Source organism: Theobroma cacao, chromosome 5 (genome assembly GCF_000208745.1).
Source record: "Theobroma cacao cultivar B97-61/B2 chromosome 5, Criollo_cocoa_genome_V2, whole genome shotgun sequence".
In the NCBI taxonomy this organism is placed as follows: Eukaryota; Viridiplantae; Streptophyta; class Magnoliopsida; order Malvales; family Malvaceae; genus Theobroma; species Theobroma cacao.
In genome coordinates this window covers 32,276,935-32,295,105 of record NC_030854.1, presented here as the reverse complement: position 1 = coordinate 32,295,105, position 18,171 = coordinate 32,276,935, and the positions used below count along the sequence as shown (strand labels likewise).

At 33.8% G+C, this 18,171-nt stretch overlaps 1 protein-coding gene across 2 annotated transcripts; it reads left to right on the top strand.

Annotated features, from left to right (window-relative positions):
- Positions 929 to 18,099, top strand: LOC18599600 (origin of replication complex subunit 3). 2 transcript variants are annotated; one of them, XM_018120696.1, is made up of 17 exons: positions 929 to 1,099; positions 1,277 to 1,480; positions 1,568 to 1,742; positions 1,909 to 2,078; positions 2,180 to 2,307; positions 2,758 to 3,031; positions 3,167 to 3,244; positions 3,755 to 3,831; positions 3,938 to 4,028; positions 4,611 to 4,810; positions 5,635 to 5,704; positions 6,124 to 6,209; positions 6,788 to 6,874; positions 8,059 to 8,134; positions 15,471 to 15,598; positions 16,712 to 16,922; positions 17,816 to 17,908. In XM_018120696.1, the coding sequence occupies exons 1-16, from the start codon at positions 1,028 to 1,030 to the stop codon at positions 16,899 to 16,901; spliced, it is 2,106 nt and encodes a 701-aa protein (XP_017976185.1). In that variant the 5' UTR covers positions 929 to 1,027; the 3' UTR covers positions 16,902 to 16,922; positions 17,816 to 17,908. The 2 variants fall into 2 exon arrangements, with proteins under 2 accessions (XP_017976185.1, XP_007029702.2); XM_007029640.2 differs by having other exon boundaries at positions 932 to 1,099; positions 16,712 to 16,885; positions 17,816 to 18,099.

Genomic DNA, 18,171 nt, shown 5'->3' with positions numbered 1-18,171 from the left:
AAGTTGAAGTAAAGAGATAATTATATAGAACAAGAGCATTAAATTAGTGACAAAATTAGAAATGTTTAAACAAATATACAAGCATTTGTAAATATGCATAGTAATTTATTTTTTTAATTATTTAAAAAAGTTTAAATAAATATTTATTTTTTATTGTGTTCAATCAAATTCATGTATTTTTATTTTAAGTCAAATATAAGTTTTTATAATTAACTTTCATTAGTCAAAACGTTAGTTATTATTTTTTATATCACATGACATTGACATGGATGGAGAAAAATGTCGTCTGATCATGTTATCATTCATTATAATATGTTAACATGTCACATCAATACCATGTGACATAAAAAAGATAAGTGACGTTTTAACTAATAACTATAAATTAATCATTAAATATAAGCATTTTTTTATCTAAAATAAAAGCACAATGATTTGATTTAATGTGATAAAAAATAAAAAATTATTTCAAAATTTTAAATAATTTAAGAATTTTTTAAATATATGTCTTGCAAATATTACATATTTTACAAAGTAATGTTCACAAGTATAATAAGGACAAAATAGTATTTTTTTTGCTTGATATTTTTCTTTAAGCTAAAGAATAAGAAAACAAGACTTAATTTCCATTGGTATTTGATTTGTCTAGAAGTTATGCCATTATTTTCACTTGGACACAATGTAGAACAAATTAAATATGTTGAATTATAAATATATTAAAATTGATTTAAAAAGAAATTATGAGGAGCTTTTAATTGGGTTTTTCAGGAAAGAACTGGGTATAAATCAATGGCCCATTTGGAGTTGGACCTCGGGGAGCCCCGAGAGATAACAAGATACGCTGCTGAGCCCAAATCGAAGAGAATTACTTTCTTTGACATTTCTACCCATGAGCCATTTCCCGCCAAAACGGGAGAGAGAGAAAAGACTCGGCCTTCTCCATGGAAACCTGGCTCCAAAATACTAATAAACCCTAAAAACGGCACAAAATTGCTCTCAAACATATCAAAACGACCAAAAATCCAAACCAATGGCTCCATCAGTAAATGATGCTTCGCCCCCTTCAACCATTAACGACGCCGTCACCGAAAACAATCTCCAGGTTTTTATTTGTTTGTTTTTTAATGTTTAGTTCTCACGAAAAGAAGAATTCGATATAACAAAGAAAAAAATGCATAATATAAAGTGAATTGTTAAAATTTTAAGTTTAACTCGAATTTGAAGAGGTTGAAGTTTCAATTGATTTATTAATTTATTTATGTCTAAAAAAATTTGGCAGCCGTTTTTTGTTCTTCAAAAAGGATCAGTGCGGAAAACAGAGAGAAAATTATCAGGAACAGGAAAAACAAGAAGGAGAATTGATTTATCTCCAGAATTACCTAAGAATTCCGAGAATCTCGAAGATGAAATGGAAGAGGAAAAAATGAGCATGAGAATGGAAGCATTTGAATTTGTTTGGTCGAAAATTGAGTCAACCATCAAAGTAAGTTGAAAATCCTACATTTCAATTTTTTATGAGTTTTTTTAGCTTCAATTTTCCTTTGTTAAAGATTTTATACTTTAATTGCAGGATGTTTTAAGAGAGATTAATACTAGTGTGTTTAGTGAAATACAAAGTTGGGTGCATCAATCTTTTGACATGATCAGATCACTCGGGACTCCTGATTTTCCTCAAGCAACTCGATCGTTCCCTATTATAACAGATGCTAATTCTAAAAAGCTATTTACTGGGCTTGTTCTCACTAGTAAGTTTCGTACTTTGTGCTTTTAGTTTAATGTTTGGTAGGAGTGATTGTTCTTACCTTGTTAAATGTCCCTAAATTCTTTGGTCTATGCTGTTAGATGCACCATGCATGCAATAAATATATGTTGTTTGCGAAACTATTATTTATAGTGCATAATGATTGGCAGAGAATATGGAGTTTGTTGATGATCTACTCACATTTGAGGAGCTTGGAAAACATTTGAAAGCTCAAGGATGCCATGTTGCCAACCTTTCCTCGCTGGACTTTACTGCCAAAAATGGGATTGGTGGTTGTCTAAGAAGTTTATTAAGACAGTTTCTAATGTCTACTTTGGATGTAAGTACTGGTAGCTGCTCTGTTTGACAGTTGGACTAGAATTTTTTGCAAAGTTTTGTAAGTTGTGCTTGTTCCTTATTTTCATTTTTGTTTATGAGCAGGCAGCTGACATATCAATCTTAGCATCATGGTATGGAGAACAAAACTACAACAATCCAGTGGTTGTGATTGTTGACGACATTGAGCGTTGTTGTGGGTCTGTCTTGTCTGATTTCATCCTCATGTTAAGGTATTATACATCCCTTTATTCTTTTTCAACCTAAACTGCCTCTTTGTTATTTTCTTATCTACTCTGATTGTCCTCTTGCAGAGGATCAGTCTAATTGTAATGACATAATGTATCTTTCTGAAACCAGCCCTTGCTTTGCTTCTCGATCTTTTTGACACTAGGTTTAATTTCACTCTAGTGTTCATCTACAAGCATAAACTTTGCTTGTTAAAGTTCCAGGCCTAAGAGACACTTACCTAATAACTAGTGACAAAGTAACATACTTCATTTATTTTTATATTTGCTTTTACATTCAAACATATACCTAACATCAGTCTTTATTCTTTGCTTTTATATCCAAACCCTTTTTTTTTTGGCTTTTGGAAGCAAAAACAAGTACCAACAAAAAACCAAACTGCATCCACGTTGCAGAGTCTGTATCGTAAACTTTTTTCTTTTGTTTCTGATCAGTGAATGGGTTGTCAAGATTCCAGTTATTCTCATAATGGGGGTTGCAACAACTCTTGATGCCCCAAGAAATATACTTCCTTCAAATGCTTTACAGCGCTTGTGCCCCTTTGATTTCACCTTGGGAATCCCAGCTGAGAGAATGGATGCAGTTGTTGAGGCTGTTCTTGTGAAGCCATGTTCTGGGTTCAGTATTGGCCACAAAGTGGCAGTTTTTATGAGAAACTACTTTGTAAGCCAGGATGGGACTCTAACATCCTTTATTAGAGCTTTAAAGGTTGGTAACTCTATTTTGTATGGATATAGAGGTTTATTGTTTTCACTGATTTTGCAGTGTTGCAGCTTCTTTCTTGTGTCTTGTGAACTTAATTATGTTCTTGCTGATGTTAAGATTTAAGGAAGTGTATTTCAGATAGCATGCACTCAACATTTCTACATGGAGCCTCTGAGTTTCATTTTACGCGACCTTGTTCTTGAAGAGGATAATTGGGTTAGTTTTCTTACTACTCTCTGACAAGGTTTTTAGCTCTTGCATTTTCTGTAATAGTGTTTCATAAATTCTTGAATTTTCTATTATTTATCATGAGGAATATTTCATCTGTTTTCTTTATTGTCTTCTTGAATTAGCATATACTCTACTGCATTTACACATCATCTGGTTCTTTTGGATTTTATACATTTTAAGGATTTGATGTATGAGTTTTCCTTTTCTTTTGGGTATCCTAAAAGAAAGCAATTTCTTAATTCAGTTTGTCTACAAATTAAGGATTAATGGCATGTAGTTGAAGCTTTGTTGCAGACAGAAACCCTGAAATTAACCTTTAATATTCTACAATTCCTTCATATAATCAAAATGTCATACATTGTATAGCTGGAAATTAATTTTTGCACAACTTTCTGATTTAATAGTCTCTTCGGTTTTGCTTTTCTTGTTTATAGATATATATATGAAAAGCCTTTTTGTTATTTATTTTCCTATATTTGGTGTATGGTGTTGTAGGAATTTGAAATTGAGCAGTATGGATTATCACCAGAAGTGACCTTGAAGCATGCTTTTAACCTCCCATCCTATCAGAGGTACTTTCAAATACCAGAAATTTAACTTTTGTTGAATTTCCTCAATATACGTAAATATGTTGAATAGGGAAGTAATTTTCTAATGCGTTCCCCAATCTGCCGGCAGGGTTAAAATGACCAAAGTGACCAGTGAAAGTTTGGCTCATGCTTTGTCAGAATTGAAGAGATTACAAAATCAGTGGAGAGCTGTGGTTTTGGTGAGACTGTTTCTTTTCCTTGATATTGTCATGAATTATGATAGTTTTAAAATTCTAAGGCAGGTGTTTTGTTTTCTCAAATTGTAATCATAAAAGCTTTTATTTTGTTATTTACTCGTTTGTGGCATTGCTTACACAGCAATGTGACTTTATCTGATGATACTATTGGTTTGATAATGTTAGTGTAGATATGGTATGTGAATAGATTATTAATTTCATCAAACTATAAATGCTTAAAACAAAGTCTAACAATCTTAATCAACTGCTGGTTAGACGTGAACAATCTGGTGCTAGGCCAAAGCACATGGCTAATCATATAGAAGGTTATGCTAAGTATTTGTGTTTCTGGCCTTTTGCCTTATTTTTCAACTAAAAAGTGCTTGCTTTTTTGGCTAAATAGATGATTTGCAAGTGGAAATTCTGGTTTGAATTGCTGCCCTTCTTTTATAGTCATGCTTGGCTTCACGATTCCACATTGTCATTCCTTTTAACAATTTCGGTTGGCTTCATATTTGATCTGGTTACACAATCATGTCATTCAACTAATTTCATTTTTGTTTATTGACATATTATATGTTGTAGTGCCTATATGAAACTGGAAAGGGTGAAAAAGTCAGACTGCTAGATTTATTCTGTGAGGCAAATGATCTGGAATCATACAACCGAAGAGAATTTGATGCTTGCACTAAATTAGAGAAAGATTCTGTTTCATCTCCTAGTAGTCGACAAGGTCCTGGCTTAATAAAGGGAGGTGTTATCTGTGAGGCAGTTCGTTTGGTGAGGTATGTTAGAAATTCTTATAATACTTTTTAGTTGCAGTTGGTCTACACATACTGCTGTAGGTTTCCTATGGGGATAGCTAGAAGATTTTATTCTTTCTCATTGCTCACTTGACTCAAGTTTGGTTCTGGTTTGACTATCTAAATGTGTGAGAAAGTTCCAGTTCTGAACAATTTTTCTCCTCATTATTTCTTCTTCCTTTTCTTTTTGTTAAGCCATTAGTTCAATTTTGATGCCCTTGTGTGAGAAACAGTTGGATTTTTCTTAATCCTAACTGGAAGGGGTGAAAAATTTTTGTGTCATAATGGATATCTTCTTTTGACTTCTGTTAGCTGAATCATGGAATTCACATGAATTAAATGCTCAGCCTGAGGTAAATGATACAATAAGATATACACAATACTCTATTGGAATTTACTATTTCAATGTTGTTTGCTGGGAATTTTCATTGTCTTGTCACTATTATTAAAATTACTAAGGCCCCATTTAGCTTTAGAAAATGTTTTCCATTTTCTATTTCCACTTAAACTCTAAATATGATTAATAAGTTATGGTGAATAACTAAATTTTGGAAACTGGAAAACAAGGGTTTCTCTATGTAGGTAAAAATTTAGAAACCTGTTTATCATAATTTTCCATTGATGGAAAACAAGGGATTTCAAATTTAGTTATTATCCTTATATTGTTGATTGCGTATAATGTAACTATGGAGGTGGAAAATGGAAAACACTTTTTTTATACCTAAACAGTCTCTTATTTTTTCTTGCTTTTGATTTGCTTTTGCATTTCGCTTATTCACTTAATGCTGATGTTTAAATTCAATTAGGGATCTTTCCACCAGACAGCTTGGTAAATTGCTTAAGATTTGGGAAAACCTTACTGTGGGCATCATGGAGGTATGATACTGCATGAAGCATTGATCCATGCAGAAAACAACTATAACTCCATAACCTGTTACTTTCCTAGAAGGGTAAATATTCTTCAGATTCATGCTATAGGGAAACATTAACATGATTTAGGTCTTATTAAAGAACAACAATAATTTATGATTTGGATAGTGTTCTGTTTTTATATCTATCTCCATGCTTAGAGTTATTTCCATAACCTTGATGAAGTATTATTTGTTTTTTGCCACTGTCATCCATTGAAGTTTAAGAGGCTTGGCTTGACTCTTCCAAGCTTTTCCATGATTGCTTCTTTATCATTTTATTATCTGATCACTTTTTATTTTTTTCTTTCTTTTTGCATAATTGCTTTAACATTCCTTTTACCAGGCAGCCCACATGACTTTAAGTTATCTGCATTCTTGTTATAGATCAATGGCAAGGTGAAGGAGTTGCAGTCTTTGCTAAAAGCAGAGGATGGAAAGAGTTCAAAGAAAGATTTGATTGTAACACCCAAGTAATTACTATTTCTTTTTCTACTGCTTTATAAAATAAATAATTTCCATATATTTGAAAAAATTGATCAAATAAAATGATAATCTTGGTATTAAAGTTTCTTTTCCAGTCTTCTGAATATATACATACAATCTTGAATTCCGGTTTGTGATTTTTTTATGGATGTCTTGATCATTATTAAACTTGAATATTAGCCCTCCTTAACTGAAACCATATTTTGGAAAGATTTTAAATCAATCATATGGTTAAACATTTTCTAGACTATTGTCATATAGTGGTTAGACAAGCTTAATACTAGGCGTTCAACACTTTTCACTTGACTGTCAGATATAGACTTTTACTCTATCTTCTGTTTTTATTAATTTTGCTTTGTTTCTATTTAATGTTCTCTCTTATTAGTTTTGCTTTGTCACATTTGAAGCTCGCCAAAAATAGTAATAATTTCCTGGCAAGAAGTGATTTCTCTCTTCCTCTAAGCTTCAGTAGTTGTAATAGCTTGTGCTTGAGAATTAATATGTGTTACTATTTGTCATTCTTCCTGATTGCTTACCGCTTGATTTTCATTGCTTTATATGACAGGAGACATGCTTCACGAATCCAATTGAATATTGAGGACTCAAAATCATTGGGTGATAAGGCTGCTAAATTACTGGAGTGCATGGTTAGGTAGGGGCATCCACCTTAGTATTCCTCGTTTTGGTTGTTTTGGTTTTTTCCATTTCTTTCCTCTAGCAATTATAATTGATGGAGTTGATACTGATCTGTATCTATATATTCTGATATTCTCTTCTATTTCATTCTATGAATGAGAAACTTTGTGGATGTGACTGATGAGCAGTTGAATGCGGCCACCTTATAAATATTTTATACATTATCTTGTGTCATAGATATTTTATACAGTTCTTAGTGAAAATATGTACTATTTGTTATCATGATGCTGAATAATCTACATCTGAATTAAAAGGAGCAAAGTTAATGTGAACTTGAATTCTTTCTCTTGCTGAGCTTATGTTATGCTGTGTTTAAATACGCTAGTTTTGAACTCCTGCCTTAGGATATTGACATCTGTCCAACATTTTCAAAAGTTTACTCCATTTTCAAAGGTTTTGAAGCCTGATGAATATATTTAATAATAGAGATGACTTTATCATATCAGACAAATTAAAGTAAAAGTTAAGATACAGTATGCTAAAAATGTTAAGGCGAATTTCATAAACTAACCTAGTGAATGAGATAGAATTTCCATATCAATATGGTTTTAAGTTTGTTTTGGCCTTCAATTAAGGTTAGGCCTCCTCATTTTGTCAATTGCTTTAGTTCAGATGCTTAATATGGTTTGATAACCTAGGTTGTTCTTGCTATGTTTTTGGGGTACATACATGTTAATTGTGATGGACCTACACTTGAAGGGGAGTATCAAATGGTGCTATTTTATATGGATTAGCTTCGAATTGGATATATTTTATGTGTTTATGTCTTGCTTCTTTGGTGCAAAGTCTGATTGCATTCAATTTCTACAAAAATAATTTGGGTCAGTTCCATCAATTATTCCCTTTTTCCCCATCTTGCTGTTCTTATCATTGGGACACTCTGCTTATGGTGAGCAGTTTTGAATGTTGCTTTTAGAATGGTTAATTGCATTCTTCTTTCAATGAGATTTAGGAAACCAATTGGCATATTGGCTACTTATTTGCATTTTAGAACTAGTAAAGCTGGTTATAGCTTAGGTATGTTCGTAGTGTGTTGTGAAAACAATTTTAGTCCCTTGTTCTATCTGTATTGTCTATAAGTTTGATCAATTAATGCCCTGTTATCTAAATATTACTCACTTGTGATTATTTATGACACAGGGATTATATGCAGCCCATTGAGTGCATACCTTTTCACGAGATTTTCTGTTTTAAAAATGTTGACAAACTTCGATCGGTAAGCACTAAGGTTTAATTTGCATGATGAATGCATTGTAGCAAGCTTTTCTAGAACTGCAAAAAAATGTTACATAACACAAATTATTGGCAATCATTTCTGTTGCTGCAGCATTGACAAATTGCTGGGTGTTGTAAATTTGATCTGCCAAAATCTGTTATCACTTATGTTTGTCCTCATCTTATTATCGAATCAAAGTACAGTTACTGTCTAATCTGTTGTCTACAAATGCAGCCTCATTACAGGTGATGTTTAATGTTGGTGAAAATTTAGGAATAACCCCTTGTTTGATGCGTTTGATTAAGTTTGACTTCACTATATCTCATTAGGGGAAAGTAGTATAGTGGGAAAAGATGGACTTCTGATGTAGCCGAAAGGTTTAGGGTAATTAGGACTCAACAATTAGGCTTCAATGGGGTTGGTGTGTTTGGAAAAATAGAAAGATAATTGGGTTTTAAAGAAACCTCTTGAATAAAAATTCAGAATAAACAAAGATAATAACAATCCTCTATCAGGACCACGTATTTATACTAACTAAGATAAATCCTAATCAAATAGAAAGATTTGAATTCTACCCCTAATAAAAATCATCCTCCTAATAAATAAAACTTAATGTACTAAAATCCTAATAAAGGTAGCAAAAGAATCCCAAACTAAATACAATAAAGAAAATAAAATCCTAAACCGACTAAAATAGAATTCTAGATGTGCTTGCATCATTCCCCTGGGTCGGAAAAAGACTCAGCTTCAACGAGTAGGCCTTGACACAATCCTCGTAAATGTTTGGATCCACTCATTTCAATTCCTCTTTAGCAATCCAAGTGCTTTCATTAGCAGGTTTACCAAGCCATTTCACCAAAGATCGTCTATACGGGTTCCCTTGTCTAGATCAAACTCTTTCACATCTAGGACTTCTTCAATAACTTAAGCCTTAGCAATTGGAAGGTGCTGAACTTGAGTGTCTAGAGTAGATGCAATCCCATCACATCCATCAAATGGATACAAGTGCAAAACATTGAAAATAGGACTGATTTGTAACTCAGGTGGTAGCTCAATTAAGTAGGCCTTTGAATTGATTTTCTTTAGCACCTTACAAGCTCCAAACTTTCTAGACTTGAGCTTGTGATAAGTACCCTTAGGAAATCTTTCTTGCCTCAAGTGCACAGGTACTTGATCACCTTCCTCAAATTCCTACTTACGACAATGTTAATTTGCAGCAAAAGAGTATTCTGCATTGCTGGCTTTTAAGGCAGCTTTTACCTCTTCATGAATTTTCCGAACATGATCAGCAAATAACTCTCCTTCATTACTCACTCTAGCTTCTTGTGGAAATGGCACTAAATCAAGCACATGTTGAGGTTTTAACCCATATGCAGCCTCAAATGGTGTCTTCTTTGTGCTTTGATTGACAGAATTGTTGTAGGCAAATTCAGCTTGGGGTATAACTAAATCCCAAGTTTTTGGGTTGTTTTGAATAAGACATCTTAACATATTACCCAAACTTCGATTCACAACTTCTATTTGACCATCTGTTTGCGATGGCAAGTACTAGAATATGTCAATTCTGTTGCAAATTTCCTCCACAAAGTTCTCCAAAAATGTCCCATAAACTTCACATCTCTATCAGAAACAATGGAAGTTGGAATACCATGTACTCTTACAATCTCATGAAAGAATAATTCAGCAATATGAGTTGCATCAGAAGTCTTAAAACACAGGATAAAATGTGCCATTTTTGAAAAATGATCCACCACCACAAAGATAGAATCAAACCTTTTTGCTGTCTTTGGAAGTCCCAAAACAAAATCCATACTCAAATGAATCCATGGTGCATCCAGCTCAAGTAAAGGAACATATAAACCTGTGTTTTGAGTATTGTCTTTACCAAATAAACAAGCTGGACATCTTTTCACCAACTTTTCCACATCCCGGTGCATTTTTGGCCAATAATACGATCAACCACCATTGCCAAAGTCTTGTCTTTGCCACAATGTCTTCCCAAACCATTCCCATGAAGTTCTCTAATGATTTGCTCCCTTAAAGATCCTTCTGGAATGCACAACTGGTTACCTTTGAATAAACAATCTTCATGCAATCTATAAGGTAAATTTTCAGCTTGTGATGAACCTTGCAAATCAGCTACTATCTTGCTGAAACAAGGATCAGAACCATACTGTTTTTTAAGTTCCTCAAAGCCTATGACTTGAGTGCTCATAACTGATAATAGTGCATATTGTCTACTCAAAGCATCAGCTGCAGTAGTAGACTGTCCAGATTTATATTTTTGAGAGAAATTAAATTCACTAAGGAAAGAAATCCACTTGAACTCCACTTGGCATGTCGATCATTAAGCTTTTTCTGTGAATGCAAGTATCTTAAAGCTTGATGGTCAGAATAAATGGCAAACTCACAGTAAGCCAAGTACTGCTGCCAATGATGAATAGCCCTTACCAAAGCGTAGAGCTCGAGGTCATAAGTCGAATAATGTCGTCTAGAGTTCATCAACTTTTCACTAAAAAACTCTATAGACCTTCCATCTTGACTAAGAAATGCTCCAATTCCTACATGTGCAGCATCACACTCAATAACAAATAACTTCTCAAAATCTGATAGTGCAAGAACTGAGGCTTCTATAATCAAAGCTTTCACTTTTTCAAAGGCTTTTTATGCAGAATGTGACCACTCAAATCCATCTTTCTTCAAAGATTTAGTTATAGGACTCATAATAGAACTAAAATTTTGAATGAATCTCCTATAAAATGATGCCAATCCATGAAAACTCCTCCTTTGATAGATGTAGGTGCTGGCCAATCTGAAATTGCATGAATCTTCTCTGGATCTGGTTTCAAACCTTCTGCCAACACAATGAATCCGAGAAATACCACTTTTGTTTGCATAAAATTGCACTTTTTCAAGTTTATATAAAGCTGCTCCTTTTGAAGTACTTCTAGAACTTGTCGTAAATGTTTAAGTGCTCTTCCTTAGTGCGGCTATAGATAAAAATATCAACAAAGTAAACCACCACAAATGAATTCAAGAAGGGCTTGAGCACCGTTGTCCTGACTCTTGAATGTGCTTGGTGCATTGGAAAGGCCAAATGGCATCACCAACCATTCAAATAATCCATCTAGTGTTTTGAAGGTTGTTTTCCCTTCATCTCCATTCTTAATTCTAATTTGATCATAGTCGCTCTTTAAATCGATCTTTGAAAACACCTTGTAACCAACTAGTTGATCAAGCATCTCATCCAATCGAGGAATAGGAAAACGATGCTTGATTGTAATCTTGTTCATGGAACTGCTGTCCACACACATCCTCCATGAACCATCTTTCATAAGAGCTAACAAAGCTGGGCAAGCAAAAAAATTTTTACTTTCACGCACTAGACTTTTCTCCGACAACTCCTCAACTTGTCTTTGTACCTCGACTCATTGCATAGGTGGCATTCTATATGCTGGCAGGTTTGGTAATGATGCTTTCGGTAACAAATCAATTGTATGCTGGATGCTCCTTAGAGGTGGTAGACTTTTTGGCAAATCCTCATTAACCAACTCTTTAAAATCCTTCAATAGTTGTTGAATTTCATTGGATATTGACGAGATTTACCGATTTGATCACTCTTCAAAGATTAGTTACCAAAGCATACATAATTCCTATCTCACTACTTTCAGTTTTAAAATTTTCAGCGGATAAATACTTAGTGATTTTGTTATTTGTAGGGCTTGAGGTTGCTGATTTCTTAGCCTCTTCTTTAAGAGGATATAAAGTATACTTTCTGTTGTCTTTGTATAAAGAATAGGTATTTGGCTTCATCTTATGATCCATATCGTGATCATACAACCAAGGTCTACCAACAAGAATATGACCAATATCCATTGACACAACATCACATAAAATCCCATCATTCAAATTACCTCTTATAGTGAATTTCACTAAATATTGAGTAGTGACTGATGCCTCGTGCCTTTTTTTTAGCCACTCAATCTTGTAAGGATGAGGATGTTTGCTTGTGGGAAGCTTCAGTTTGTCTACTGCCTCTTTTGAAGTAATATTTTCCATGCTTCGACAAGATCACTCACTTGACCTTCACAAGCAACTCATGTGCGAAAAATACTTCACCTCGTTCAATCTTTTACTTCCTCATTTACTATTGTTGTCATCACTCTTTATACCACTAAGGACTCACCTTGTGTAGGATAAACATTGATTTCCTCTATCTCCTTATCATATTCATCATAAATGGGTTCTAACTCTTCCCCTAATTCTGCTAAGTTCACCTTTCGTTGTGAGTAAGTAAAAGAAGTGTGTCCTTTCTCCCTAAGTAAAATATTGAATTTGGGAATTGCTACCTCCTTTATTTGTAGAAGAACCAGAACTGTTTTGTCCACCATAAGGCATTATACCCTTGCCTTTATCATTTTTTTCAACATTGGTCGCATCCTTATTAATTTTATTAGTTGTGGCAACCCCTCGATAATTTTGTTGGGATGTTTGATAATCTCGTCTTGCTTCAGAATTGCTTTGCCAATTGGTTCCATATAAGGGCTTTCTAGCACCATAGCGTAAAACTAGTTTTTCTACTGCTAAAACGTATTGACGAGCATCTTCAATGTTGTGCAAACGTATTACTCACATTTTGTCTTTAATAGAGTGATTCAAACCAGTAAGATAACAAGAAGTAATTTGTTCATTGTTCTTAGTTAACCCAACCTGAATTGATAGGTTATTGAACTCCGATGTATACTGCTCAACAGTCATGTTATTTTGCTTCAAACAATGAAACTTTTCATATAATTTCATAGTATAATCAGCAGGTAAAAATTGCTTTCGTAACTTACATTTCATGTGCTCCCAAGTGCTGACTTTAAGCATCCCTTGTTGTGCACATTGCTCTTTAACTCTCTTCCACCATTGAAGTGCAGTACTCTTTAATGTTATCTTTACAATAATACTTTTTGATTTTCTACAATGGGTTTCTATTCAAAGTTATTTTCCAAACTGGCTTTCCAATCCAAATAATCCTCCACATGAAACTTCTCATGAAAATCAGTTACTTTGATCCTGATTCCTTCACCATTTAAATTAAGAGTGTGTAATAACCGGCCCTCCAATCCAACTCTTGCCGCTTGATTTACAGGTCCATTTTCATGAAAGGGGTTCTCAATCTCAAATTCATCATCCTCAAGATCTTGAATTTTAAGAGGGTTGTGGTCACCTTCCGGCTTTTCCATTCGGGATCCCACTAGTTCCTGATGCTGCAAGATTTGCACGGCTTGGGTCAAGTCATCAATCATTCTCCACATCTCAGCCAACTTAGTTTGTTAGGGTTGGTTGCCTCTAATTCGACCTCTGCCTTGGCCAACCATAGTTTCCTAGCAAAAAAAATCCTCGTAGGATAGTAGGATTGTTTGCTTTAATGCCACTTGATGTAGCTGGAAGGTTTAGGGTAATTAAAACTTAACAATTAGGATTGTATGGGGTTGATTGTGTTTAGAACAATTGAAAGATAATTGGGTTTTAAAGAAACCTCTTGAATAAAAATTCAGAATAAACAAAGATAATAATAATAATAATTTTTTATCTAGGACCACCTATTTATACTAGTTAAGATAAATACTAATCAAATAGAAAGATTAGAATCTTACTCTTAATAAAAATCCTCCTAGTAATAAAACTTAATGTACTAAAATCTTAATAAAGATAGAAAAAGAATTCCAAACTAAATAAAACAAAGAAAATAAAATCCTAAACCAACTTAAATACTAAATAAAATAGAATTCTAGACGTGCTTGCGTCAACTTCGAAATCTGATTCTTAATAATAAGATGTCATTCTTGAGAAAAGAATCAAACTTCCAGTATAATTGAATATTTGCTAGTTTGACTATGTTATAACAGAAAATGTATATGTCTATATAGGTATTTATGTCTGTATGCATGTACACGGATCTAATTAGGAAGACTGCAAAACAGCTGGGCCAGTTATGGCCATTTTTAGGAATTTGAGGCCTGCCAACTGTTTCAAGCCAATTTTCCCCTCTTCTTTCTGTTACCAATTAACCTTTTCTAAGTGAATGTCTAGTCAAGCCAGTTCATGAGAGTTTGAAACCTAAGAGAAAGCACTAAATCTAGTGGCTAAGATTACATGCTTGGGGATCCACTAGGTTGAACTTTATGGGGTTGAGTTAGAACTTAAGAAAATAAACTCAGCTTCTGCTGGCGTAAATACTCAGGAGGAAATAGAAAGGGAAAAAGAAACTTGTATAATAGTTTCACCGTGGTTTCACTTATGGACATTATCCCTGAATGATTATCGTTGATGTGAATACAAAGTAATTTCGTTATACTTCTAAAACGTCACTGCAATTCCAAAACTTCCTGTTATTTAGAATTGAATTCTTAGTGTCAAAACTTCTTGACCAGATAACCTGATTCTGTATTTCCGTTAGTTTGAGAGAAGTTTGTAATCAGACTAATATTTTGCATGACGATGAAAATGGAGTATAGATACTTCCATTTTCTCATATGTCTTAAGAACTAAAATTCTGACTTCGTATCGATCACTTTACAACAATTTTTCTTCTGGAAGAAGTTTGGTCTGAACAAAAGGTGCCTTCTCTGGGATTTATAAATCTACCTTTATCTTGTGCAAAGTTATTACTTATCTCATTTTTACTTTTATGGATTGATTGAATTAAAAAAGTACTTAACAGGTTGTGCGTGATAATTTTGCCAACAATAGTGATGTGTGGAAATCTTAATTCCAATCTTTATCGAGCTATACATGTTCAGATGGTCTTTCCAAGTTCCAAATCCATCTTTCCAGCTCTTTCCAATTGATGACAAATACAAAAATGCTGCTCCTAATTTTTAAAGATGTGTTTTAATTTTATTTGTAGAACTGGTTCATACGTGTTTTAAATTTTTTGCAGGAATGCTCTGATTCTGGAGTTTTATTTCTTTGGTTCATGAAAATTTCTCTAAAGTACAAACTGGCCTTTAATGTTTACATGAAAATAGCAGAGCTATTGAGTGCTGATAGAATTTTTTTTTTGTTTATAATCTTTTGTGGGCTTTGCAAATTTCTACTGATATAAAAGAGTAAATGACTATAGAATGGACCTTGCCTTTGATTGTGTAGTGCAAAAAACCTCTCCTTATTTCCACAAAATCACAAAAGGATAGGAACTTTTGTAAGCAATAATGTATAGCATCATAGATTTCTCGTTTTCCTTGTTCCTTGTTTGGAATGTAGTTTAACTTTCTTTTCCACTTTAGAAGTTCTTGGAATTTAAGCTGTAGTGTTTTAAAAGTTCTATATTTTGACTTCTTGTTAGGCTTTGATTGGGGACCCGAGAAGAAGGATTCAAGTTGATCTCCTTGAATTCCAGAAGCTTCTCCACTGTAATTGCTGCATAAGGGGCAGCAATGCCCTATTACCATCTATGCACGACACATCAATAATGTAAGTATTTTTACATTTTCAGCTATTGTAGTAAAGAAGAGAATGATTATATAACTTAAATGATAGCCATGGCCTATTTGAATTCATACTTTTAACCTCAGAATTGTTGATGACTGCCATCTCATGTACTATCAAACAACACCACCTGTGAGTCATGGACAAATATTTGAAAGTATCGGATTTAGGTTTTATCCTTTTGGTCCTTCTGCTTCTACCCATTCATTTGAGTCTACATTGCATGACCTGCTCATTTTATTGATGCTGAACTTAAATGGGATAATGAAAAAGGTTTCTAGATCTTTTTTTCCCCTTTGTTTTGGTCCCTCAAATGTTGTAGTTGATGGCTTGTTAAGCATTTTAGACCTTCAACGAATTTCCTGCCTGATAATTTGTTCTTTATTCTTCTCTCTAATGAGGTGAAAGGTGATAGATTTTAAATTCTCAGCAGCATCTATCAAAAACGTCTCTTTTGAGTTGTATGCTTGTTTTAGCTGACTGCTTCCAAGATCTGCTGCTGAATGCATTCCCTTCCTTTCCCAATTTGAGTTGAGTTCTCCATGAGACTTCAGACATTTTAGATCATACTCCTGTTTGTAATCGTATCAGTTACTTCTGATACTTGGAGGAATAAACTATTAGGTCGTTTTTTCCTTTTTCTTCCCTCCCTTCAGATAATTTAATGTCGACCTTAATCCATCCTGTAAAAGGTTGCTAATGTCAGTGCTTTATATCTTTAGCCATTCATTTAAAATAAATTTATGTATATTTTTCATTTAGCACTTGATAAGTTATGCATAATTTCCTTCTTTAGAAACATAAAGTTGGAAACTGTGTTTACAGGTGTTACAGGACCATTATTTTATTTTTTAGCTTTGTACATTGTTGATTATGATTTATGAGGTGAAGGATCTTAAGAGTTGCATTTTCCTTAACCTACTTTCTCAAGACCTGTCTGCTTTTAGTTGTTAGTGTACCATTACATATCCATGTCCTTAATGCTCCAATAATACCGGCTTGGCTATTTTGGAGTTATATGTAACCGTTTTTCTTTTATTTTGAGACATAGAATTCATCTTTGTTGAAACTTTTGTTTGCCATCTTGTGTGGTTTTAGGTATAACCTAGCTCAGGAGCACGGTGATCTTATCAATCTCCACGATTGGTACCAATCATTCAAATCAGTAGTTCTCTGCCCAAGTAGTAGTAAAAAGAAATCAAGGCCGTCCCCATTACCAAAGAAAAGAAAAGATATAAATGAATCAGAAAACAGGAGTGAAGCTTCCATACAGTATCCTTGGCTGTAGCATTCTTCCAGATTTACTTTAGTAAGTTGATGCAATATATTTTTTTTGGCATGCATTGCAGTTGGACTATAGATGCAGACTTGCACTATTGAGTGAACAAAATGTTGCATTGATAGGCATATTTGGTACATAAAATTTTCTTACTTTTAAGATACGATAACAAAGTAGACAAAGCCTTCTTGGTAGCCAGATTACTGAGCAGGATACATTATATATCGAGTAGTGCTGAACTTGTAGAAATTATGCTCGTTTCACTTAATTGCCTTTGGTACAAATCTTTTGTGGCTGTTTAGATTAAAAGCAACTCAGTCCATGTGGATAATCTCATTATATATTCATCCTGAGATCTTATTGCCTGCAGCGCTTTGTATAATGTCATGACCACCTGTCAATGCAGGAAATGTAGCTTCCTTACAGGGTGCATGTGGTTATCACATTCTTAAGACATGTTTGCCATATATTAGATTTAAACCTCTGTAGAATAGCAAATGCATCCCCCCTTTTGTTGTTAATGCACTAATTTTATTTGCCATGATTTCATCATCTCTGGTTCTAAGGATATCATCCATCTTAATCTGTGGTCATGTCTACTGTTTGTCTTACATCGTTTACGTGACTATAGAAATTATGAAATAAACTGGCTCAGCTTAGGCTTCATTCCTGGAATAGCCAATTTGCTTGCAGTATTGCCCTATTACTGATCATCACAGCTTTGATGCATTTTGCTGAAGCCCTTGTGTACAAGGTCTTGTTATTTTACTTTTCAATTTAGAACACCTGCATATAGCCTGCCTTCACTGAACGCTGCCTCTCTGATTCGGTTCTTATTTGCTGTTATTCAAATTTTCTAACAAGGTAAAGATCCTATTTGAAAATGAGCATCCATGAGAATCCTTGACCATTTCTTCCTACAGAGCACGGTTTTGCAGGGCTGTAACAGAGCTCCAAATCACAGGGCTTCTTCGAATGCCCACCAAAAGACGACCAGATTTTGCTCAAAGGGTGGCCTTTGGACTGTAACATATTGATGTGTTAAACATTTGTAGGTAAGTTTTGCTTGCTTTGTTAAAATTTTTTAAATTTGTCCTTTTGTGGCGATGTAAATTGATCTTGTGATTCTGTTGCAACAATGTAGTTAATTGTTTGAAAATATTTCAAGACAGGAAAATTATCTTTAGCTCATCTCATTCCTTTTGATTAAAATAAAATTAGGATAAAATTCAAATTTATCGTTTTATTTAAGACGATGATCATATATTAGTAATTATCT